This window comes from Myiozetetes cayanensis, unplaced genomic scaffold (genome assembly GCF_022539395.1).
Source record: "Myiozetetes cayanensis isolate MyiCay16 unplaced genomic scaffold, myiCay2020 scf9, whole genome shotgun sequence".
NCBI classification, from domain to species: domain Eukaryota; kingdom Metazoa; phylum Chordata; class Aves; order Passeriformes; family Tyrannidae; genus Myiozetetes; species Myiozetetes cayanensis.
Window position 1 is genome coordinate 11,086,462 of NW_026088185.1, and position 27,006 is coordinate 11,113,467.

At 39.8% G+C, this 27,006-nt stretch overlaps 1 protein-coding gene across 4 annotated transcripts; it reads right to left on the reverse strand.

The window, feature by feature from the left end:
* Positions 1–760: 760 nt before the first annotated feature.
* TRAK2 (trafficking kinesin protein 2) lies at positions 761–27,006 on the reverse strand. 4 transcript variants are annotated; one of them, XM_050339493.1, is made up of 17 exons: positions 26,841–27,006; positions 20,290–20,619; positions 19,084–19,278; positions 15,755–15,808; positions 14,902–14,972; positions 14,132–14,248; positions 12,947–13,156; positions 11,063–11,141; positions 9,423–9,553; positions 9,136–9,210; positions 8,516–8,632; positions 7,491–7,570; positions 6,624–6,827; positions 6,193–6,491; positions 5,582–5,860; positions 5,266–5,365; positions 761–4,752 (listed from the first exon to the last, which is right to left on the reverse strand). In XM_050339493.1, the coding sequence occupies exons 2-17, from the start codon at positions 20,324–20,326 to the stop codon at positions 4,074–4,076; spliced, it is 2,727 nt and encodes a 908-aa protein (XP_050195450.1). In that variant the 5' UTR covers positions 20,327–20,619; positions 26,841–27,006; the 3' UTR covers positions 761–4,073. The 4 variants fall into 4 exon arrangements, with proteins under 4 accessions (XP_050195450.1, XP_050195448.1, XP_050195449.1 ...); XM_050339491.1 differs by having other exon boundaries at positions 8,495–8,632; XM_050339492.1 differs by lacking the exon at positions 26,841–27,006 and adding an exon at positions 23,124–23,212 and having other exon boundaries at positions 8,495–8,632.

A 27,006-nucleotide genomic window follows, 5' to 3' on the forward strand; every position in this document is an offset into this window, starting at 1 on the left:
TAGAAGCTGCCAGAAGCTTCCCCTCTCTGGTGAAGATCAGGTGCTCTGGTCCAGCTTCATGTCTGAAGATGTCCAGTTATGCTGTATTCACTTACCTTACTGATCTTCAAGTCTTAGTTCTAAGCACAGAAAAAGTCATTGGGTAAGTACCTGGCTCCTTAAAACATGTTATATTGCCTCCTGTGGTAAGCATGCACACGGAACAGTTTCAATCTCTACCCCCATTTTATCACAAATATATAGGGCTGACTTAGCAGCTACTGAGATGAAAAAACCACCATGGTCGTAGTGTTAGACAACACCATAGTGCTTAACACTATAATCCTAGAGGAACAGAGCTGCTGTAAAATAAGGGAGGGGAAAAACCCAAAGCACCACACCCACACCAACAAAAATCCCAAAATACCAGAAAACAAACAGATTCATTTAAAATGAGGCTCAACATTCAAATATTGTTTAGAGGTTGATGAGTTATTCTTCATTTGAGAAGTTTTTCTCTTTTCACATATTTACTATGCAAAGTCAGACCACAACTTGTAGTGCACATCTGTCACCTGCAGGTATAAACAACAGCCCAGCACATCCTGATCCCACTTTTTAAATCGGTCTCTTGGTTTCTAAAGCCACCACTTCTCAACTAACTGGGCTTGTATGTAATAATCACTAAATTTTAGCCAACAAAAGCCCAATTTTAGGCTTGTTATAGAACACAGTAGTATACAGGATGACATCTGGAACAAACCACAGACGATGACCCAAATACTGAAAAAATGGCATGTTATACATGTTTATTATCAAATTTACATTCCACTATGAAACAACAGTAAGTGCAAAAAGCAGATGAAAAAATACCACGAAAATCCCAGACCATTCAACATTGTGTGTAATCCCCTCACGTAACAGCCAAATGAAGCCCAAACCCAATTATTCTCCTTCCTTCTCTGCTGCTGTTTGACTGCAGTAGACATGAAACTTTGAGCACAGGCATTTTGAGCATGCAGGTATCACTGAGTTTATCAAAAACAAACAGTGAAACTAGAAAGCTTTGAGTCTGTGCTTTCAGACAGTCGGAATACAGGTAAATGCAACAAGAATTTCCTTCTGTCTCTTGTAACTTTCACAAGCATGGGTAAGTCCTTTCTAGCATCTGTTTTTGACTCAAACCTGCAGGATAACAGAACCCTGCTGAAATGCAGTTCTCCATTCCTTCCAGCTTTACCTCCCACTCAAACAAAAGGTCTGGTGCAGGTTCTTGGCTCTTTTAGTCATGCAAGTTTGTCACCTCTCTTACAAGAGACAACAGAAGCCAAATCAGGTCCTAGAATGATGGCAACTTCTAAAATGTTTTCAGAAACACATGTTATTAGAAAAAAGTTTATCTTCTAGGTTTTGGCACAAAATGGTAAACTTAGGAGAAGTATGAATTTTCTCTGTTGCTGCAAGTTAGGGGACGTATCACAAAATGTGCATGACCATCCAAAGGTACAAACTGCATGACAAAATTTCAACAAATGCACCACAGCATTGACCAACTGGATAAACACACAAACACAATGGTATACAGGTTCTTCCATTTCCTTTTTGCCTTATGTAAAGCATCTGATGATAAATCTCATCCTACAGAAAACAAAGCAACCAACCTCTCGACATCCATAGCACGGTTTGAACCGAACCACTTTATATTGCTGGGCTATGGAATATGGCGGCATCCCAAAAAGAAACATGCATTTAATTTATATGCTTTTAGATTAGAGGAATTCTGCTTTAGCTGCTTTGCTACTCTGCTGACACACAGATGATCCAATGGCTGGAGTTGTTAGCTAAGGAAGCCAGTTAGAAACACAGCGTTAACACCTTCTGTAACTCACATGTATTCCTACCTAAACACACAAAAGGGACATACTTGGACAGGCTACACAACTTCTCTGGTGATACCAAACTGTCTGATCTCTCATTAACTCATCGTTTCCCTGCAAGTTCCAGACACACAGCAGACACACCTGTCTCAGTTCACTGGAGACCAAAATAGCACCCCCTCCTTTCCCTCTCACCTCACGTAGCTAGGCAAGACACGGCTAAGTACGCACACACATAAATACTTACAGGAAAAAATTAAATACTTTTCATTTAAAAAACAAAATGAACCCGTATAGTCTTTCAAATAAAATTCACCTTTTTTAAGTGGAAGATTTTGCTTAAAGAGCAAAAGGCAACTCCAGGAGTTCCTGAATATTTCTGTGCGCTGCTGACAGACAAGTTCCTGCTCAGAATCCCTGTGCAAGTTTGAAGTGGTTACTCCTTTTCCTTTTACAAAAAAAGCCCAAAGACTTTTATCAAAGAGTCATCACAAGACCTATAGAACTGTAAAAGCAGAAAGGCCACGTTACAAATTTCCTATAAAGAAAGTTAAGAAGCTTTCTTTTCCTGCCCTACTCCACCCAACCCTGCAGCAACCAGGGTGCTGGTTATGGTGGCTGTGCCTTACAGCGAATGCCAATCAGTGTAATTGCACTGATTCTTCACACCACACACTCCAACAGCTCCCAGTCATGTCCCACGTCCACATACAGGCAGGGTGAACTTAACTGTTTGATCTAATGGTATGGAAACTAAAATAATTTTATAATGTTGACAGGTACACTGAAAATCTACATGAAGACTAAGAAACTGTTTCCCTTCAGGTCACTGGCAAAGACCCATTCCTCCGAGCAATTTCGGGCTAACTTTTGCTTCTTTAAGACCTCCTGTAGATTGTTCAGTTATGACTAGAACCTTGGACAGGAAGGAAACAGAAAAGCAACATGGGCATAGTATTTTGATGATTACCACTCAGATTTCTAAAATGGAGTTCTCTTTTGAGTTGGAAAGTCTGCCTCAGTTATGTTCAGAACCACACTTCATCAGTCAAAACACTGGATTACAATGTTCATTAAAATGCCTCAAAGAGCACCAGGTTTTTTCTTCCCATTTCTAAATACAGATTGGCAAATTTTGCTCTTAATGAAATCTTTTAAACAAATCCTGCCTAAAGTCAGAAATAAGTGAATGAAAGGCATAAATTTACTGCAGAACTCCCAAATGTACAGAATGTCTACTTGCCAAGAGAAGAGGCAGGGTACTGAACTTCCAACACTCTTCTTGAAGTAAATGCTCTTCACATATGCCAAATAAAAGAAACCCTGAATCAAGCACCTAGGGTTTATTTCCTTTTGCAACACTGAAATGTGCCTGAGATATTTGTGTGTGTGTGTGTGCAAAAATATTCTCATGTAAATAGATGCACACTACACTTTGGAAAGATTTCTTAGCTTGAAGTTTTCCCCCCAACGCACACTTTCCTGCTTCTTAATTCTTATTCATTGCACATTCCTCTGTGTGCTTCGTTCCGAAGCTGTGGGAAAAAATCAACTTCTGTCAATACCTCACCAGCACAATTGCACTATTTCAAAATATAAATCCTGACCACCGCTTTCTGTGTTTGTAAACTGAAGTATTCTTTTCTAACACAGAGCTACATATTCTCTCCCCTGCTTCTCCAAGTGGGGAGGAATTCAAAAGAGCACAGTTTCTGAAATGGTAAATACAAGAAGAAAAGAAGTTTTCAAATTTGTTTGCTACAGAGAGGAATTTGGATCAATAATGCTGATCAGACTGATGGTTATTTTAATAATATATTTAAATGATATAGCCTGACTGCTAACAACTAGTAAAATACTAAAGGTCATATGCTGGAAAAAAGTAGGACACCTGCAAGACAGTCCTACACATACAGTTTAAAGGGTTAAAATGAGAATGTCTACAATAGTCTTTTACTTTTGCTTCAGTTAAGACAGATGCTGAACGGGGTCTCAAAGTTAAGCTTTGGTTTCTTCTTTCTTATCTCCCACAAAAGCCTTCTTCCTCAAACCCAAGCAATATTCTTTTGCTCCTTGATCCCAACACTTGTCCCTCCCACATCTCTAACATGCACGTGCCTTCTCCAACTGTTCTGTAACACTTCTAGTGACGCCTCCACTGGATGTTCATCCCTCATATTATTTACTATGCTCTAAGTCAAACATTTTCCAAGCCAGTTAGTCTTCCTTTAGGATACCCATTTTTGATGACTGTGTGCAAGCTGGAGCTCCCAGTGCTCCAATCATGGCTGGAAGACTCTGGTTTCTTCTCAGTCCTACCATTAAGCTGCTGCTGCCTGCATTTAAAAACCCAGCCGAGTCCTGCCTCTGCAAACCAACCTCTGGCCCTTGGGTTTTGCCACGGTCCTGTGTTTCGGGGGGCTTGATCACCCTGGCGATGCCCAGCCTCTTCAGTCTGTCCACCAGGCTCATCTTCAGCTGGCCTATGTCTGGAGCGTTCCGGGAGGGCTTGAGGCCGTACATGTCCTGCAAGAACGTTTCTGCTGGTCGAGAAGCCAGGAAATTTTCAGAGTGATGCACTCGAGGCTCAAACAGTGGAGGGGAAGGACAAGGCGAGCGCGAGGGAGAATTTGGTGGAGTGGAGGGAACGGGAAGAGTTCGAGGGGGTTGTAGCAAAGGCAGTTTTTCCAATATGGGGCTGTCATAAACCTTGGCAGAGATGCCTCGTTCTTGCAGAAGCTTGGCCAGACTGCTTGTGCTGCTGAAAGTTGTAGTTGAGTCTCTTCTGTTGGTGAGAAATTCTCCGATACTAAGTCTGTAAGGAATGGCTGGAGTGCTCGCTACTGAGTTTCCAGTACTGCTGGAATTTCCCAGTGAAAATGGAGCACCCATGGAGCTGAAATAAAATAAAACAGAGAATATGCACACATTAGAAACTCTGTATTTGCCTTAGTATACAGAACACCACTGCTATTAGCTGTGACAGTTCCAGCTTCAGTAGACTCAGAATTATTGTTCTGCAAAGTACCAAGGAATCTACCTTCTGTGATCACTTATACTGTATTAGATAGAATACCAACATCATGGTCCAATGAGCTTAAAAAATATATGACAGAAATGGAAAATAAATTATCATAGAATCTTTTTTTTTTTTAACACCAGGTATATGATACAAGGCACTTGTTACTTAAGAGTTAAAATTTACTTCCTTTAAGTTACCTTAACCTATTTTAACTCTCATTATAGAGAATACCAGGTTTCCCTTTGTAATCACAACTATGTGTATAATAATATCTTATGTGTTGCCTAGTTGCCTTGGTATTTTTTAAAACTGGTTCATATATCAGAAGCCAGAAAGTAACTGTTTAATCCTGTGCAGCAACATTTAGGATGTTAGCAATCCTCATACCTGGGAGTAACTTGAGTGACATCAGATGGGTGAAGGATCCTACAGGTAGTAAAGGTAAACGTGGAATTTGTTGAAGACAGACACTTCCCTGGATTTGAGGCTGCAACATGAAGAATTTACATCCATTGAGGGTACAAATAAAGGCAGATAAGAACTAATCAAAGTTTAAGACAGTGTTATCATTACTGCTAATTTTTTTAGTCTTTTTTTTTTTTTAAAGTAAAGAACAAAAATAGCATTGTCACACAAATACATTCCATAGAGAACAGGACACTGCAAACTAAAACCAGGGAGAAACACTAACGATGCCTCTTACCGGTGAGCGGTACTGCTGCTGAAGTCATAGGTGGCAGGAAAATCCCTGACACTGGCTTTGCCACTGTGCATTTCTTTTCCTCTGGGAAGGACTGTTGTGCTTGAAATGTTATGCCTCCTTCACTTTCTTCCTCATCATCCTCCTCCAGGTCAGATATGTGGTGCACAGTGTCGTCAGACAGAGGGGTAAAGCCTTTAGTAACCACACCTGGTCTTGGGTCCAGAATGGTGCCTAGGTTGGGTCGAGCAAGCTGCTGCCAGTGAAAAAGGGTCTGAGATCCTGGGGTGGGAAAAGAGAAGAGAGAGCTGTTACCTACTGTTGTACTGAGTTACAGGAATCCATCATCAAAGTAACTGCAGCCAGCTGGTGCCAACACTGTGATCCACACGATGCACTGGGATGGCAGTGCCAGGAAGCAGCCAAACACTCAGCCCTGTGTAAGAAAGCCAAGTAGAAAGTGATGCTGATGAGCTGGTTGGCATGGAGCCTACCAAATACTACTGCTTCCTGTTACTGCCCATCTTACTCAGCCATACACACACCAACAGTGATTTAGCTGGCGAATCTAAAATCCTTTTCTGCTGATGAGAGGAGGAAGATCATCCTCTTACCTTCAATGGGTTTGACAATTTGCAATTTTTCTGGCAGGAGGACACGGAGATTACTACAGCTGGCAGAGAGATCCGTGAATTCTGAGTTTGTACCCGAGGAAAAAGAGCTTTCTGTGGGCGTACTGAAGCCACTGGCCTCTTCTTTCTGCTCAGCCAACAGATTCATTTTTCGGTCCCACTCCTCCTCAAAGAACTGCTTCTCACTCAGGTAGTTCTGACGACGGAGGGAGAGCCTGTGCAGAGCTGTGACCAAGTCATTGTCTCCAGGGCTGCCCGGCTGGCCAGGAATATGAGTGTCTCTGTGAGGAACATCAAATAATAACACACGTTAAGACCATTAAACTAACTATGTGTCCATCACACAGCAGAGGTCCAGTCTGGATTTAGTTTGGAATCAGTTTCAGAAGAAGGTAACAGGCTGTGTTTCCTACTTCAGATTCTTCTCAGAGCTGTTCCCCACGGCCATCCGAGCGTGGCTCTCCAACTGGTGCACACCAGACTGGAAGGGCTTTGCTGTCATAACAGCACTCGACCGATTAGATCCAGGGATTGGCAGTGGAGCAGGAAAGGAAGAGGAGCGGCCACGGATGACATTAGCAGTCTTGACAGTGTCAAATACTCGTTTCTGTTGATCCCTGCAGAAAAGACAAGCAAACAAATGTGGTTTTCAGAACCAAAAAAGATACCATAAAGAAAAAGCTCTGAAAAACAGACTTTCAAAAAGTCTGCAGAGACCTCACTAAAAGATGTCCAGAAAAACAAGATTGCCTAAGACACTCATGTTTTCAGGAGAATTACTCCATTAAGTATCAGAATCTCCACTTACTTTAACCTGAAACACCTGAACCTCTACTGATAACTATTTTAGAATATTCAGAAGCATGTATTTTATTTATTAATTCTTGCTCAGAAGTGTAAGATTCAGAAACGTCTTCAGGGTTTTGGAAACTGTTATCAATCTTTCAGCTATAATGTCATTAGTCTGGGAATTTTTCTACAAGCATTAAAAGGGATAAAACTAGTCCTGAGCATCAGAGAATCTGGATCAAAAAATCTCAATAATTAAAGAATGAAATGACATCCTTTTAGCAAATTCCCAACTTCTTCATAGAATCCAGTAAGAATAGTAGGTTTCAAAATAAAAAAGATTACCAAATACCACTATCACTTTTGAATTAAGTTACATAGAAAACTTACTATAGAGGGAATGTACACATTTATAGATTCCTAGAAATCAGTTTCTTCATACAAGTCTATAGAAAAATATCAAAATAGGTCATAGGGATCTGAAAACATACTTTTGCTTGGAGAGAACAGATTCATCAGCCTGACTCAACTCCTTCCGCATTGTCCCTTCAATCTCTGCTGCAAGGGAATCCTAGAGAAAAATGAAAACCACAAGAGTTGACAAGTTAGATTCAAGTCTTCCTTCTAACAATTTTAGCAGAAAACATCCATAAAAATTACTTGTAAAAATCTCCACGTTTCCCCAGGAGAAACACGGACAATGCTTTGGACAAACCCTTTGGACTCTGAAGGAAGAGCCTGGGGGGTAGTTTTCCACCATAACTACACCTGTGTGTAACCAGGATGGGTTCAGTTTTCATTTGCAACATCTGCTTTTCCTTTATCTACTCTTTATCTTGGTTTCTTTAGTTAAGCTACAATTGTAAGAGCACTTCTTACAAGGCCAAGCATGTACATGAGTGATTCTGTACACAGAGAACAACCAACCAAAACCTGATGAATTCCCAGCACAGCCCGGATATTTTGAGTACAGTAATCAGAATATACCTGACACTAACACGAAGAGGAAAATCAAAGCCTTTAACCTTTACCATTAGTTTAGTCATCTCTGGCAGTCAGTTAGGTCATTCATTACTGATGATGCTTAAAATTTAATCTCACAAGGACATAAAATTACTCTTTGAACTCTTGAAAAGGTGCTTTGTTTCTTTAAGAAACACTGTCAAGTTACAAAATTCACATCAACATTGAGCAATACACTATCACAACAAGCTGCAGAACGTGCTGAATCCCTCATTAAACAGAAGTGGTATATAAAAAAGGAAAAATAATTGCAGAACCCTAATGTGTCAAGTGAACGGTTAGTTTCCAAATACATAAAATTCTCAGGAGTGTACACACTGAAAAACTGAAAAACCATTAGATCAGCTCCTTTGCCTGCTACAAAGCATCTCCTGTTGGAGCTCCTGTAATGGCCAGTGTGCTCCTAGAGCCTGTGTGCCACTACAGGCCACGTGTGCCAGCTGGTGTGTGCTGTGCTAGCAGAGTTTGTTACCACAGGAAATGCTCCCCGTGCCTGGGGGTGGCAGAGACAGGCAACAGAGCTGGCTCTGCTGCGCAGCAGCTTCACTTCTTCCTGCGACTCGTGCAGCATCCCCAGACACTCTGCATTCCGATCTTGCAACTCATGCAGCTGAAAGAGAAAAGAGGCCACTGCATGATCTCTTCAAAGAGAAGACAGAATGAAACTGCAGGAACTCCTACAGGAACCTACTGACTGACCCAACACTAATATTCTTCCTCCTGCACGACACAAGCCGACATCTGGAATGGACAAGAGTCAGCAGAGCACCCATACCGATTTTAGTGACAAAGCATGAAACCTGATGAGCTGCAGTATTGTTGATATAATCAGTAATATTCACACTAAAACATTTTTTCTTGTAACCACTAAGAATACTAAGACCTCCCTACTTGAAACACCTTCCTTGCCTTCCATACCCCTGTGAACTATAAAATTTTTTGTGTAGACATAAGTGATTATTCTTTTCCTCCAATCATATGGCTCCAACCACAGTGAAAGATTAGAAGTCCTATATAATTAAAAAGTAATAGTTCCCGTTCCCTCCATTTTATTTCTCTTGTATTCTATTCCAAACATTTATCTAAATGTATACATATAGAAACCTTAGGTACCTCTGCTGTCAGTTGTCTCTGAGCATCTTTGGAGGCTTGTAAGTGAAGTTTCAGCTCCTCCTTCTCAATCACATTCTGAAAGCACAAAAAGGTGCTCATCATTTTCCCAGTTGATGGCCCTGAGAGGCTGAGTCTCTGCCACACTTTCCTGAAACAGACACTCTCCTTGCAATGTAAGCTCCGGGCTTGCAGGTAAATTTTTCCCTGCTGTAAGCACTGGTGAGCACACGCTGCACAGACACGTACACAGACACACACATGGACACTCTTTATCAGCATTCCCTTACCTCTTTGAGTTTATGTTGAAGATCCACAATCTGAGACAGGAGGGATGAGATCTCTTCCTGGTAACGAACCACCTCCTCACTCTTCTCTGACAACTCCTCTGTTATCCTGGAAATGTGAGCATTTGTTTGCCCTACAAACATAAATTGAACTTAGTAGAGACCTTCTCCCAGTAAATGAAAAAAACCCCAAACTAAACCCAAAGCCCAGAAAGGACGAGTGAAAGTCAAGAACAATCTGCAAAACCAACCAATACTCTTAGGAAATCAATTCATAATGCATAAGAGTAGGTGCCTTAGAGCATCCATAAGGAAAAGATTATGGAGGAGGAGGAGTTAATTTCAAATGTAGGTGTAGCATATTAATAGCTAAGTATGCAGAACCTGAAATACACAGCACAGGTATGTGAAACGACCACAGTAAAATCCAAGGTAAGCTGTTATAAACAATTTCAAACGACCCAAAAGCTCATGACCAGGGCCAGACTTGGAATGTGCTGAAGAAGTTGGGTTCTGAATTAGTCGTGTTATTAACTACCATTCTTTGTAAGCAAAGGCATTTTGTCAGACCTTATCAAGAGTAACATACACTCTTGATTCTGATCACTGTCTTCCCCAAAGACCCCCTGAATACAATTTCCTCTTTCTTTTTATTTTGAACCATCACTTCACCAAGTGAGATGACAAAACCACTCAAAAAGCTGACACATTTTTATGCAGTTAGTCTTGCTTGTACACTTGCCCTGAAAGCATTGCAAAGTCAGAATTGCAAAGAAAATCTGGTCAATCTTGCATAAAGGTGACACTACAAATTTAGTCCTTGTTGTACCTCATAGATCTACTGCAGAACAAGGTCATACTTAAAGGCTTTACCTAGCATGCCTACATGTGCTCTAGAATTGAATAAAAAAGTGAACTCACAGACATTCTCACAGAAGGAAAACAGGAGAGCTTCTATTTGCAAAAGATATATATTTTCCCAGAGGGATCAGAGTAAATTAACCAACTAAGTATCAATTTATAGTATTTTGTGGTCATCTGGAACAATAAAAATCAAGCAGCAACCCAGTCTTCTTTATGGTGGTTGTACAGAAAAAAATGATCTTAAAATACAAGCTTAAGGTTTATGCACAAAGAAAGTAGTACACATCAAATGACTACAGATAAAAAAATGTACCAGCAGTTTACACAACCACCACAAAAAAGGTACTTAATATGCACTTCTATAAGAGCAGCTGCAATTCTCTGCAAATAAGCAATCACCAAAGCAAATACAAACAACTGTTCTAGACAAATTAAATGCTTTGGCTCATCATACGTATTTTAAAAATAATGGAGTTCATAGATTTTAAGGGTCTATGCACTGATACATTTCAGTGTCAAGTGTGCTGAATACTCCACACAAGAGGAATATTTTGTCAATTTTCTAGTGTCTATAGGCTTCAGTTTAGGAAGTTCATGGACATTAGACTTTGCATTGATGAAACACAGAAACACTTTTAAGTTTGGGAAAAGAGCAAGGCTTGGATGACTGGCATAAACTACTGAAGTTCATTTTTTGACTCAGGGTTAACTAAGAAGGTACAGGCACTAGGTATTTCAAATACCATTTTGTCATTGCAAGATGCAAGCTGGATACTCACGGAGTTCTTTGACACAGTCATTGACCAGCTGCTGTTCCTTCTCTTCATATGTGATGGTTTCTGTCTTCAGATGGCAAGCCTTCAAGAAAATTATTGTTTTATCAATAACAATTTCAATTTATCTATAACATTATACATTTTTTATTTCTAAAAGTCTTGCAACTGAAGAGTCTCCCTCTATAGCATCTGCTCACACTTCCAAACTGTTTTTTCCACCACAACCTGTTTCCCTGAATTTTATAGGTCTTTTGAGTGAAAGACACACAGACACGTGAACAAAACCTGATCTCTTAGCCCTAACAAAAAAATGTTGCAAAAAGATGTAATTTGGTAGGGAAAATAAACTGAGAGAGAAATCTGAAATTAGCAATTCAATTCACTCCAAAACTTCATGGAGTAAAAAAATCTGGAAGACTGTATGATGTCAGCCAAATCTTTTATGGCACTGAAAAGCTCTTGGTAGAACAGCTTTTCTCCATATTCCCCAGCTAGTCTGTTTGGACTGTAAATTTTCTGGGCCAGAGACCAAATATCACAACACATGTAAACAATATCAAGCACACTAGATTGGCCAGTTCCGTTTTGACTGTGAGGATGACAATGTCAAACTCAGCACAGACAGGTCTTCTCTATTCAGGACTGTTTGCCAGTAAGTGACTCACACCATGGAACTTAGTAAATGGTTTTAAAGATTATGCAAGCAAAGAGCAGTACAGCCACACCAGTGCAGGCTAACACACTTCTTTACACAAAGTTGTCACACGAAAATAAGTAAAAAAAAGCAAATATAGGCTCCCTGTGATTGAGGCCATTTCAAATCAATGAAGGTTATGTTGTATCACAGAATGATAGCAGGTTCTTTTCACTCCATTTCTTCACACTAAGGTAGACTAAATTAATCCCTGCCTGGTCTTGTGCAATCATATACAGGGTCAGGAGCATAATAAAAGCAATCTGATCTTCTCTTTCTTATCCTACAGCACTATTAAACTATCCATCTTGTCTCAGGGAGGTTTAGGAAGAATGTGCATCTCCTGATGAGTATTTTGGAGACAGAACATAGGGAAAAGTATATTTTGTTGACATTAAAGGGATGTACTGCTGAATCAAGCTTACATTGGAAAAGGCTAGAAAAAAAAAAAAAAACCAAACCAAACAACAAAACACCATACACAAAAAACTCTCAAACTTCACCGTTCTTACAAACAACACCCTCTTTTCTTACCAGCAAGAAAAGGACCCACTTTTAACCAATATCCTATTTTACAAGTTCCACTCTTCACTACCAAAGAAAAGACACTGTATCTGTGGATTCCAATTCTCGTAACCTTTGCTGTTGGCTCCAAGACTTTTATAGCCATTATTTTGTCTGGCCATTTATCCTTTTAATGGCACAGTGCCTCTATTCATGTTTTATACACAAGACAAACCAGTTAAAATACAGAAACTAATCACACAGTCAAAACTAAGTGTGTCTTTAAAATAATTTAATTAGAAGCTTATTAACCCCTAATATTAAATATTGTCTGACGAAAACGTAACGACAACAGAACGGAATTCCCAAAATACTCCTGCTAGTTGTGGTCAGATTTATATCAAAACAAATCACACAAGCCTGAGGGCCTGACGAGTCCAAATACTTGTGCTGAGTGCTTCCACGTGTTCCCATATTCTTTCACACATCACAAATGCACTGAGAACGGCCTACTAGAGAACTCTGGAGGTACTGAGGAGTGAAGGAAACAGAGGGATGTGGGTGTGGAGGGTATGATTTGTACACTGTGATACAAAACAGCCAACCTGCACTTCAAGAGCAACCCTGAGGCTGGATCTTAACCACCCTGCCTGGTTTCACACACGGCACACACTGGAGGTGGGGGGCACCTTCGACCGAAGAGCGAGGTTCTCCTCTTCCAGCTCTCGGAGTTTATCCTGCAAGACATCCAGCTGCAACGGATCGTGCGGTACCGTGAAGGACTCGTTGAAGCGGAGCGGTGTGGAACAGCTGGAGTCCGTTTCGCTCTCCTCAGAAGCAATTGACACGATGCGCAGCAGATCATCCTTCTTCGACAGCTCGTGCTGCAGCTGGTTAACCTACGAGCAGTGGAGATCCCCACCTCGTGAAACACACTTGAGAGGTACAATATTACCGTGTATTATTTACGCAGCCCTCTTGAATATCACTGCTCCGGTCTAAAATGAGATTAAAGATCAGCTCACACCTCTATTTATTTTATAGGAATTTCACAAAATCATCATTTTACCACTGCAAGGGAAACTGAAAATTCAAGATACTGCAGAAATGAACAACAGAACCTACTTTTTAAATAGTTCAAAATTATTTTCCAGCTGCTTTGATATGTGTCTTCATTTTAACATGCTAACTATCATTTTGATTATTACCATTATTCTGAACTGTCAAATTCCTGGAGAAAAGGACTGAGAAACAACTCTTTACATGTACAGACTGGTACCCTCCAGTCTCCACACTAAATGAACCATAGGACAATTAAAAACCAAAAGAGACAGATCTCATTCAGCTAAATTCCATCTTGCATATCTAAATTTTTATATGAATACATAAGTTTATGCTGTCCTATGGTAGATTATGAGTATGTTTTTGTTACCAGCATACTGTTTTACACAAACAGCTAAATCCATTTCACTACATTAGACTGTGTCTATTGACCAAGGATTATTTGTAAACTATTTAATTCTTTTTTATTTTTTTTAAGAAAAAAAGTATTAGATCAAGATTTTGTGCTTCCAGGAAAAGATGTATGAAGATCTTGATCAGAATTCACTTTTTATTACATTTTAGTTTATTCTTAGTGTAAACATCTCATTAAGCCTGGACTGAGAGATGTGACTGAACAATGATGATTAGGAAAATGACATCCAAGCATACTTCTGTAGTCTGAGAGCACCAACCACCTGCTTTCCCAATGAAATAATCCGTTTCTAGTAATCCTCTTGCCTCCATCATAAATAGAAAAAAAGAGACAAAGTAAAAAAATGAGGGAAAAAAACCCAAATAAAGGAAAAAACCAAGGAAAAGCAATCACTTACTCTGTCTAGGGTTTGTCCTAACTGTTCTTCTAGTGCTTCATTCTGTTCCATCAACAGATGGTTTCGCTTAAGGAGGGCTTGTCCAATTCGAGCTGCCAGTTCCAGGTCTCGATCCTTCTGCTCACAAAATGAGAATAAATGTCGCTTTTCGATCATATGAAGTTTAAATTGACAGTATCTTTAGATTTTCCTAGCTATTGCTCAATGCATCACCACTCTGAGATCCCCCTTCACTCTCAAATGGATCAACACTGTTAGAACAACGATTAATGCTTCATGATCTGGGTCCAGAACACATCCATAACTGTGTTTTTTGATACAGCATATTCTCCTCCACAGACATTTGCAACAGGAGGAGGGGACAGCACCAAACCTGGGGACAGTTTTGGGTTTTGTGCTGAGTACTGGAAAGGTGATGTGGGCTCTGCTGAATCATACCAAAAGCCACAATTACTTGTGGACTTTCAAGTGCCACTTTCTCCAGAACAGACTGCTCACCTTGAATAGTGGTGAGAGGGCAGAAGCAAAAGAGCAACGGGAAACCAGAAGAAAGCCGCTTTTTTCTTATACTCATTGGCTCCATGGGTACCCATAGTTTTGTTAAATTTTGTTTCTGAGGTGGTGCAAGCAAATGGGCAGCTTCTCATTACCCACGTGTTTGAAAAGCAGCTCTTGTGGATAACTGAACCAAAATTTCCAGTAGCTGAATAAAAACCTTCCTCCAACACCTGCCCTCAAACCTACTAACACAGCACTAGAGACAAGCTCACCTCAGCCAACAGGCGCCTGACCATGTCAGCGTCACTGTAGGTCTTCTGCTCCGCGTTACCTGTGCCAAGAACTGAAGGGACAAACATGCTTACTGAAGCAGCTGAAATTGGAGAAGACTGTGGGAAGGGGGAGAGCTAAACTCAGAGGATGTTGTTTATATACAAATACAATAGCAGGCTGATGAAACTAGCACAGGCTATGAAAATGCGTCTTAACTTCCGCTTCAGAAATATAAAACAATACACATTTGGGAAACTGAAAAGTGAGGTATTGGACATCTACAGCTTTCAGCAATATTAACTAAGACTTGAGGCGCTCACACATGCTTCAAATTTAGGAAAAGGAGAAAAATCTCAAGATCAGTTTTTTGCATACAGCTAAGCAATTAAATCATCCAGCCTGCTGGGGAAAGGGGAAGAGCATATCCAAGCATATCTAAATATAGTTGAACACATAGTTTAACCCTGAAACAAAATTTCCACTAGTGTGTGTGACAGCTATACACAGGAAGTATGGGACCCCAGAGATCAGTCATGAAAATGCATTTATTAAGGGCTTCACCATCTTGGAAACAATTGGAAAGAGATGAGATAATGTACATCTGCATTTCAGATGTAGCAGTAAATCCTATCTTATTAGCTGAGTGACTTCAACGTTTGAAGAGTTTGTAAAACTATTAGAAAACGGAGAGCAAGCAGGATTTGAAAAACAGGACTGAGTGAAGAATAAACAAAGCATGAAGAATTTGCAACAGCTTTGAAGAAAACACAGTCCTAAAATGCAAAGCACTGGTGTGCTCTAGTCTGTGTCCTGAGAAAGAGAAGATGGTAGTAACAAAGACATCTTAATTACCTTGTGCAAATTTGTGAGATCCATCCAAGGAGGAGGAAGGAAGTTCAATAAGAGCTAGAGTGACAGCAAATGAAAGATATGGGGGGGAAAGAGAACAAAGAGGAGAAAGAATTAAAATGTAAGGAAATAGGTGATTTTTTTGCCATGCATTTTCAACAACTAAAAATAAATGCTGGGGCAAACATACTTTTTACACTATTAAAACTTTCTTAGGCCTTTTAGGGAACCATTTAAATATGATTTCCTTCAGGAGCAGAATTATAAATCTGCCTTGCATGTGATGGATGTTTGTACTTGTCCAAATTCAATAGAAATTTGCTATTTTTGCTTTATGGCATGAGGATCATGAAAGTGAAGAAGGCAGCAGCATCTCCTTCAACTGAAGGTCTAAGTTAGCCCGTTTTGAAACTAATTCCATCATCACTGAACTGCAAAATGAGATTACTATGGATTTGGTCTAAGTATTTCCTTCCCTCTTTTACCTTGTTTAAATCTCATTCATTTCACTCTGAATACACAGTGGTATTCTCAGTTCTTTTGTTTGTCCTTGCTGAGGACTGAATACTTCATTATGAGATAGTGCAGTGCCAAGCTAAAGTGTACACTACCTTTATTTACTTGTCTTACATGAGCAGACAGTATACTTTACATACGTAATGTCCACAATTAACCTTTTAAAGCATAACACTATGGCTATGCTAACAACAAAAGCAAGTTGCACTTTAGTATAGAAGGAAACCTTCTTGCCACTTGAAAGGCAGCAGAACAGAAAGAACAATACAGAAGGAAAAGGTTTACTGAACTGTTTCTCTAAGACCTTAACAGAAAAGTAAATCAGTGTAGCAAACCAAACACTTTTTTTATCCAGTAGATCAGCAGGCAAAAAACCCCAACATGCTGTCTCCAGTATTTAGGAGCTTTGAACTTACAGCACTGTCATTTACTAATTGTATTTCTAAGCAGGAAAAAATAGAAACTCTCCACAAAATTTTAGATATGTATCTATCAGTAGTATAACATGCATTTGGGAGGTCAGTTTTACTGCAGTGGTTGCTGAGAGGGGACTCCAAACTTACCTGACTTACTAGTAATCTGAAAATTCACTGTACATATATAATTTACAGTCATTACAGGCAGAACATTATAGCCAGCTCTCCTGTGGTAACTATTCCTACCCAGTGGTTTCAAGTGACAAGTTCCTATACAGTCCCCTTAATAAAGATTTACACTAATTCCCCACAAGGTTACTCAGGTGACTAGGTTCCTAAAATCAAAAGCAAGTATCTTTACTCTGATAAATAAAATCACAGAACTAACAGCTTTGACACTCAGATCTATATAAATTTTGTTATTTTCTCACAGTACAGGATCAAAATCATACATAGTTTGTTATTGTTCTCTCTTGTGAACACACACACACACACGCAATCACTCACCTTGCCAGGCGAAAGTTGCAAGCAACTCTTCATTTTGGTTAAAATTCTTGTTATGTTGTGCCATGTCCCTTTATTCACACACACAAAATAGTTCTAAAGACAGAGCTTTTGTAATTCAGAGCTTCCTATGCTACCACAGTTGAAGCAGAAAATATTCTTCCACCTCACTGAAAACACTGCCAGTGGGCACTCAACTGGTCATGGGATCAAGCTAATAGGCAGCAGCAGCCATAAAAAGAGGAGGAGCTCAGGTACAATAACTGTTGTGCTATTTTATTTTTATTCCTCAGTTAAAAATTCACTTGAACTATGATCTTAGCATTCTCTCTTGGAAAAAGTTGTAAAAATGTTTCCAAACATATATAAGGGAGAAAGATATGCATACAAAACCCCATGTTATGGTTCAAGAGTATGACTGTCACATTTATTCCCAACGCCAGGCAACAGAAAGAAAGATACAAATTTCACCTAACAAGCTATCTGACAACGATTATAACTAGATCTTGACTTATATCGTTATTTTTCTGGCACCACTCTCTCTGGGTGAAGTAGGAAGACACCGCTCTCTGCAGTACCTTGACCACCAAACAATGCACGACCGGCTTCAAGAAAACATTGCTGATAAGACCTCTCCCTCTCACTGCAGATGGAAAATGCAAGCTCATGCTGACTGAAGGTCCTTTCTCAGAGCACTGGGTTCCATCACACAGGTGCTGACCAGGGAGCCGCATTTGATGTCAGGTTCCATGATAGACTCTGATCCCACCTCTTTATAATTCAAACTTCGAGGCAAGGACACACCCCACTGACTACACAACTGCTTCCAGTGAGCTATAAAAGCATTCACTCGACTATAAAATCATTTATGCTTGCAATATTATTATCAGAAACAGACTGAGCAATAAACATTAAGCGGCTTTCCAATTACTTTCCACAGTTAAAAGAGTTCCAAGCCTGCAAGTTCAACTCATAGCAAGGTTGCTTTAAACTGTCGAGTACTGCACTCTTAGGAGGTAATATTTTGGTCTTACTCTTTTGCTATGCACCCTGACATGGAAGCTTGAAGTACAAACAACAACAGAAAACGTGTCAGAAAAACCTTCCAGAGAGGTGACACGTACAAGTAAGAGGTTATCATTACAGATTTTATATCAAGTTCATTGTTCTATGTGGTTTGTTCCAACAGTTCCAATATAGGGAAGAAACAGGACTTCCCCATTTCTCTGAAGTGATTCCAATGCATTCTCCTCATATAAAAACACTTGAAACTATAGGCAAGTAAACGTTCAGGTCTTTTGGCAGCCTTCTGTACATTTGATTTTCAGTGTATTAAGGTTTCTTCATGTGACTGAAGCTGTCCATTTTCTTCTTTGTGATTTGAGAGGTTTAGGAATCAGTTACTATTTTCAAAAAAGGAAGGCAGTGATCAACACTGATCTAGTACCCAACTACCTGGCATTCATCCTTTTCTATCTCCAGAAGAAACCATTAACACCATTTCACACATAACATCAACACAAAACATCAGAGCAAACATCATCAAAAGAGACACAGCATCATTAACCTTTCCAAAAACAGAGCTGCTGCATAGTCCATACCTCCTGTATTACATCTATTCTAGCACAGTTCTGGGCTCCTGCCTCTTTTTTCACTATCAAACATTCCCACTCTTATACTGGTGTGAAGTCTAATGGTCAGGCAGCCACGGGACTGGCTAAGCCAGCCCTTGGAATGCAGTCCTGAACCATAAGCACCTCTCCTGAACTCAGCCTTCTCTTCCACCTTTCCAAAGTTTTCCGGATTTGAACACTTCCTAAGGTTAATATTAACTTTACATCTACATTTTTACCTTCAATATTTGGAAAAAAATGTTGTAGGCCCAGCTGTACTCACTCATGTAATGGAAGGACTCCTCATCACGGGCTGGAGAAGTGATTTCCGGGAGGCGGCCATGGCAAGCAGTGGTTTGAATCCAGTCTTTATTTTCATACAGATACAGAGAGTCCACTCGTAACTTGTAATCTGGCAACTGTTCCTCCAGCATGCTCACCAGCTCTACCTCAGGAAGGTCCTCATTGGAGCAGACATCTGAAAGTAGTACATTATTAGTACATTATTAAATATATATAAAATTTAATAGTATCACTACAGTATTATATATTTTGTGTACCGTAAAATACTTTATAAGCCTTCAGAATATTTGAAAGCAATTATTCGGTATTGGAAAAAATTCCAAAATACTTATTGAATCAATACTTAATTTACACTGTAGTATTTGCAAGTTACTCATCCTGAACTGACACCACAATTTCCTGGAAGGCTGGTCTAGCCATGTGTCCCTCCAGCTTCTTGAATATGGTGTATGTAAGGAGCTTCATTTCTATCTTTTCCTCTCCACTGAACTAAAACACAGACCTACATTTTACCAGCTATTGATTTTCTAAACTTTCATTGACTTTATCCTAGTTGTTACATTTCCCTTTTCTGAAGGAAATTCACATTTGTCGTTTTCTTCTGTTTTATGCATTTGCTTAATAATGAACATAGACGTAAACAACCTTAAACAATATTAAAGTAACTACAAAAATCAACTGAATACTGTTTTGAAATCAGGGAACAAATGTAAAATTCCATTATCATCCTTATCATCCATTATCAATCACACTCTGAGAAACATAATACTCAAAATGCTGGAAACGATGTTTAACTCCTTCTGTGTTATGAGTGTGCCCCTTAATCTCTTCACAATCATTGCAAAAACAAAGAACCATTAGTTCTAAGTTGCTAACATACTGCTGATTAAAGGTATATGATGATTATGATGATTACCTTTACAACATTTCCACTAAAGATGAAGCTTATCTTCAGTATCTTTCAATGTAAAAAATGCCAGTGTTGATTATTGACACAGAATTTTACGAACAGCATTTCACAGTGCACACTGACTCTACAAGCAAGTTAAACGGACTCAGCACTTCCGTTCCTCTGCAATATCACATAAGTGATACAGAGAATGTGAAGTGTAAGGTTGTCTTCACATTAGTGCTTTATAACACATTAGACACATTCAGGATTTGTAACAGTATTTCTTCAACTTACCAGGGATGCTCTCCAAGCCCCTGTGATCAAAACTCATGAGTCCTTCCTTCACAGTTCACTTCCTCGGAAAGAGCATTCTGTAGTCACATTGTGCACCATTCCTTTATTGCTTTGGTAAAAAGATGGCTTTGGTTTAGAGACAGAGTGAGAGCCATCAAGCCACAGAGACACTTCACAAATCTGGCATCAGCTCACTTCTGCAGGCTGGTTCGTACTCCAGATTTCCTGCCATCTTGGGACGTGATTATTTCATCTGGGCTATCCTGATCAGCAGAAGTTGCTACAGGATATTTCATGGAAGCTTCACCAGCTCCTCGGCTCAGCCATCATCTAAACACAAAACAAAGACAATGCCAAAGTTTAACAGATTTCACTCTTTCAAAAGAGTAAACTAATGTGACTTCCTCTCTTTCAGTATGAATTTCCCCTCTGTACTATAATTAACATTTTTTTAATGAAAGGTAAACAAAGATATTAATCCTCAGTTTACACAGTACATGTAAAATGCAGCATTAAAACGTGTCTTCTCCCTGTAGACATCACATCTCACCTTAAGCACTGACACTGACTCTGACTATTAATTACTTATTTGTCTACACCACTGCCCCTCTCTCATATAGTATTTAGTGTGTTCAGGTCAGTCACTGAAATAAGGCATTTTCCTTTTATGCTGAAGGACAGCAGCTCCAACTGAACAGAGATTTTCTAAAGGCTACTACATTTATTTAAACAATGGATTCTAAAGGCAGGATTTCCAAACCACCATTCTGAGCACTTTAATTGTTAAAAAAATAAATTTTATACAACAGTTTGATTTAATCTCTTCCCCTTTAGGAGTCTGTCAATTAAAAATTGGACCTATCAGAAATTTACCTTGTGGATCGTGACAAAATTCCTGTTTTCTCTTCAGCACAGACTCATATAAACCAGAAAATGCAACTACTATCACTAATTCAGATAATCTATCAGAATAGTTTAATAAAATAAGAAGTCTGCTGTTCCCTTGCCAAGACTAATTAACCACCTTCCATATAAAATACAAAAGCAGTTCCAGATGACAGAAAAATACAAAATTCTAGAGAAAAAATGTCTAATTTTCCCTCCTCCTACATTCAGTAAACATAAAACTCGTTTGAAATTTTACATGAATTTAAAATTTGCTCTTAACATTTCCCTAAGAGCTCTGGTCATCAAGCACAACAATCAGAGGTTTGTCTGGCCGTCTGTAGCAACCTCTCACTTGACAAGATCAAAATGGACAGTGCAGGAGCTTTTTAAAGGAAGCCTGGAGCCTGCTTGTTCATCTGCTTGTAGGTTTTGGCAGGAGACCAAAGAAGAACTTCCTTCCATTAAGGTCAGCTCCTACTTGTGAGCAATATCTTCTTGTTTTGTCATTTATTTATTTATATATGTACTCTGTTTACAAGCTGTAATTATTATCCATATTATACACTTAATAATGCTTCAAAACAGAAAGACTGAGATTTCAGAAATATTTTCTATCTGAATGTAAAGCCGCTTCCAGCACTTATGATTTTTTTCTAGAGGTTGTTTTTTAAGTGGATTGCTGAAAAGCATGAACTACACACACATCCTTCTCTAAAACAACTCAGTACAGTTGTTTTTATTATGAGAAAGGCTAGACAGTTACTTTACAACTGAAAGCCATAGACAAATGTGTTAATTTCTTTGGGCATAGACAATTAAAACCATAAAAAGACGTAAGAAGACTGATGTAGATACACAGATGCAAGATGAGTTTATTTTGTAATATAAAGAGTCACTGTAGAGCTAGATAAAGGTCAGCACCATTGGACAGTTTCTTCACAACTTTGAAACTTTTTCCTGTGAGTTTTTAAAATGTAACATTGTAAAAATGAAAGAGTGGATTTAATCTCTCTTCTAAGGGCAAAGCCAAAGCGCTACTTTGTTGCAGGTCAATCTCAGTTCAGCCAAAGGGAAAAAAAGAAAAGAAGAAAAGTCATTTGGCTTAAAGTTTTCTAGATCATCAAGCCAACACCAAGCTATTGAATTGAAAGGGCAAACTCACTTGTACAATCTTTGAGAAGTTTACTAGATAAGCAGACACCATAAAAGTTAATGCTTCCATTTTCAATGCTTCTCACAGCTCCAGTTTTGTGTACCATGGGGCAACTTCTGTAGAAATGCCACCAGCTAATGCACTGTGCAGTGCCACCCTGACAGTGACTCCAGCACTCTTTTATACTGCAGCTGTAAAACTATATCCTGACTGCAGATTCCTTCTGCAAGTTACAACTATAATTAAATTTGTTTTAATAAACCCCCATAAAATTTACAACGTGGCTTTAAAATATATGACGATGCTATAAAAAGATGGACTAGAAATTAAAATCAGTAAATCGTGCAGAAAGGCAGGTCCAAAAGAGAAATCAGAAAACTTTATCAGGTCTTATTTTTAATCTTTGTTTATAAAGATTATTTCCACTGTCAATTTACTAAACTGATTCTACACTGACCTACTTCTTATTAGTTTTGTCCTCCCACCTTCTCATATGCAATTTCCCATTGATGTTTGAGTCTTTTCTTAATTAAATCAAACATGGAAAAACCAAGGGGAATTCAAACATTGGAATACAGCCCACATGCAGGAGTGGTGCTCCCGGGAGGCTTTCTTCAGGGAAGGCTCAAGAGAGATGAAAAGATCAGACAACATTTTATGTACAAACATACATATCTATCTCAATCTGTGGATTTGTGTACTCTCTGCATTACATTTTACTCCACAAAGTGTGTGCTTCACATTTCAACTCCCACTTGGCCTCAAGCAGTAAGCTCAAGCCAGGAGTACGTACAGCACTCTTCTTGCAGAAGGGAGAACCAGCCCCACGCCTTCTGTATCTGCCCCACAGAATTCAGGTTGCTCTAAGGCTTGCTAGCTCATTGGGGCATGGAAAATGGAAAAGAAACCTAAAAAAAAAAAAAATAGGGCAATGCTGAAGCCCATTCATACCAAAATGCTTTTTAAAAAGCATGGAGGGCTATCACTCATGATCCACACATGTTCACCAATGTTATAAAGAGACCTGACAAATTCCCAGTGAAAATTGTGCAAAAATTAAAGCATAGACATAAAAAGAAATAAGGGCTGGAAAAACATGTTCAAAACATTACAAGAAATATATCAGTTGTCTACTCAACAGTAAGACATCACTATGTATAGGTTAAAAAAAAAGAAAGAGTAAAATAACAGGCACATATCCCATTAAACCAATGATCTTTCAATACGTGCTTTGATCTTAGTAGCAAAGAGATAAAAATGAGTTCTCCTGACCACATGACAGCAGGTTTTGTTAATTTTTCCTTCAGTGATTCAGAAGACCTTAGCCAAGATTAACTTGCAAAAGCAATACTAAGTAAGGCCTTAGAGAAAAAAAAAACAACAACTATAAAGTAGTAAAAATTGTTCTTGTCTTTGTAACTACTGCTTTGAGCAATTCAGGATGGATGCAGAAAGACAGCTATGCCATCTCAAAGCAGAGTGTAATTCTGAAGACATTCTACCACTAGAGAACTCTAATTCAAATCTGAATTACGAGAACAGCTAGACAGTTACATTACAACTGAAAACCATAGAAAAACATGTGCATAGAAAGTTAAAAACATACCCAAAATATTGGCATCTGTATTGACAACATCCAAACTTAAAGATAAATATGCTGCTATTCCTGTTTTCTATTTGATGAGAGCAGCTGGCTCCTCACAAGCATTTGTAAAGACTAAACTAGATCTGCTCTGTACAATTCCAGGATGCAAGACATTAGGCCACAAGTAACACAAACAAAATTTTGAAAACAAAGAAGCCTCTAACTTGATTAAGAGAGAAGACAACATCCATTTTCCAAAAGGGAGCCACCTGAATGTGTGTATTATTCTGAGATGCCAGCTTTCACTGCTATGTAAATATGCAATTAAAAAAACACTGTATCAAGTCATTAACACAGTACTTTTTCCATTACTAAAATTGGAATGCTGTCAAGCCAGCTAATAACAATCAACATATTCTGCATTTCAAGGTTAATGAAACAGTGCTATTCTTACAGCAAACATGAGCACACCGAATTGCTGCCAAAACATTCCTGGGACTAGTGCTCAGAAGCAGAGGCCAAATCCTTAACACCGCCCAGCATGAGATGAAGGACAAAGAACTATCTACTGAGAAACAAATCTAAGTGAACACAAACTTTGCCTATCACAATTAACACTTGCTGATGCCTAACACCTGTTATTTTCAGTCAATACTGTCCCTACAGAAACCTACTTAGGGCTCACGTAAGGAAAAAAATTATTTAAAAGACTATGCCAACACAATCCTAGTAACAAGTATAATAATAATAAACAAACCTGCAACAGACCTTCAACCATAAATAGTACGGTATAAGAAAGGAGCTGCAAGAAAACAAAATGAAAACGCCTCCTCCACATCTCCTGGATTGTTTGTAATTTGGGGTGGGGGTAAGGCTTCAGGGGGGAAGCTGGAGAACATCTCTTAGAGAATGATGAATAGCAAGGGGATCATGAAGCTGGCCACAATGTTCCCTCATCCTATTTTATCCCGTTACACCAGGCCAGGCTCACTTATTCTCCTTGTCAGTCATTTGTAACAGTCCATATTCTCCAAAGCAGCAACACTACCTGTTAACTACATGTATAGACTGCTTTACGTATACATGCACACTGTTGAATACTACAGTTAAGATTTACTTTTTTTCAAGTCCTACATGTTTGGAGGTTGTCTATACCAATCTTAGCACACAATGTAAAAATAGCGACTGCTTAATTGAAGCCCAACCTAATCTGAAACTATCAACGCTGCCTACATTAAAGACCCATATAAAGTTTTATTAATTCCTAATTCTTTTCTGTAAATGCACAATCAAAACATTACTATCTGTATACATCTTTTCTTGCAGGTTTTCTTTTTACAGAAGAAATTATGTACACACGTGATGTTTGGATGAGAGAGGAACCAAGAACTATCATGAATTGGGTATTTGTTGGTTAGAGTATAAAATGTGATAAATGCTCTTGAGGAAAGTGTTCTTAAACGTGATAATCAGTTGCTTTTAAAACTGAAGCTTGTTCTCTATAAAGCATACTTGATGGGAACTTGAATAGCATTTAACTGAAATCACTAATGCTTTCAGCTGATGCATGGCTGAGTTCACCCAAGGAAGTTGTGTAAGTTCCTGAATATATACCCCAGCCAGGGCTCAGCACTTTAAGTCACAATCCTTTATTTACTGGAATAAACCAAAGTGATCTATATGATTCAGTCACCAGAGTATTGCTAGCAATCAAATCTGATAAAGGGATGTCTTCTTTTTTGTAGCCATCTCTGTGAAAATGCTCTGTTTGTGTCTTCTTGGAAAACAAACCCTGACAGACAGCACTTCCACTGTACAATACTAATACCGGAAGCCCACTCTTAGAGGCAAACCACAATCAGAAAAGTCTCTGATTTTCCAACACTCTTCAAATGACATTTTCAGGTATGCAGAAATTTGATAAATTGATACAATTCTAACAGGTGACACTGTCACTACAGAGTTGAAAAAATTCAAGTATTGGAAAGTATTATTTTTTTCCAATTAAGCTTCAGTGTTATCAGTGTAATTAAAAAGAAGTCTGCCTATTTTTACTCAGAACTACATCTTTTGAAAAATAACACGTATCTGAAAACAACCCTAAAATCAACTGCAGCCTTGCAATGTTGCACGAAGTTATTTATTAGTATATTAAGTATTTGCATCAGACTCACAATCAGTCAACAACAACTGAAGCATAACCAAGAGATAGGCACCTATGCAACAGCTGAAGAATGCATTAAAAAACAAAACCACGAGCATGCCAACTACTACACATGGCACTTCTCCACTAGGGTGGTCGACAGAATAAATGACATCTTCTGACAGATATTGTTACTCCAGTTTAAACAGCTGATTGGAATGTAACAATATGATCGCGTGAAGTCGATAAAAGGCAAAATTTCCTTGCCCTCGATACGTAATCAGGGCAACAAGGGAGATGCCGCCGAGCGCTGCCTCCCGGGCGCGGTGACACGAACCGCGGTGACGGCACCCCGGGCCGCTGAAGGTCACACCGGGCACCGCCGGCGGGCACCGCGGCCCCCGCAGCCCGGCCGCCCACACCGTCCGCACGGAGCAAACGCGGCACTGCGTTACATTACAGCATCACCACCGCCAAAAGAGTCCCGTCAGCTGCCAACACAGAAAGGCACTGGAATTCCTTGTCCGCCCGGGACCGCGGGGCCGGCCCCGGACACCGCCTGACGCTGGGGCAGCGCGCCCCGACCGCAAGCAGCCGCAGGGAAGCCGCCGCATGCCCGCCGCACCTCACAGCCCAGGGGCGCCGCGACTCGGCGGGGAGCGGCCCCGGGGCAGAGCAGGGAGGGCTGACCTGCAGGGGTCACGGCGCGGGGCACGGAGCGCGCCGCCCGCCCTCAGCCGGCACAGCCGCTCCGCACCGCGCCGGGCCGAGCGCTCACTCACCGCCCGCGCTGCGCTCCCTCCGGCACCTCCTTCCCGCCGCAGCCACGCGTGCCACCGAGCGGCGGCTGAGGAAGGGCCCCGATGGCTTCCGCTCGGCTCCCGCCCAGAACTACAGCCCCCGGCGGGCCGCCGCCAGTGACGAGCCCACAGTGCGCCGGGCCGCGTG

Coding starts and splice junctions, on each gene's coding strand:
- TRAK2 (XM_050339491.1), bottom strand. CDS start 20,326: ATGAGTTTTGATCACAGGGGCTTGGAGAGCATCCCTG. Junction 9,554..11,062: donor TGACTGTGTCAAAGAACTCC/GTGAGTATCCAG, acceptor TTATGTTTGTAG/GGCAAACAAATGCTCACATT. Junction 5,861..6,192: donor AATTGTCAAACCCATTGAAG/GTAAGAGGATGA, acceptor TTCCCACCCCAG/GATCTCAGACCCTTTTTCAC.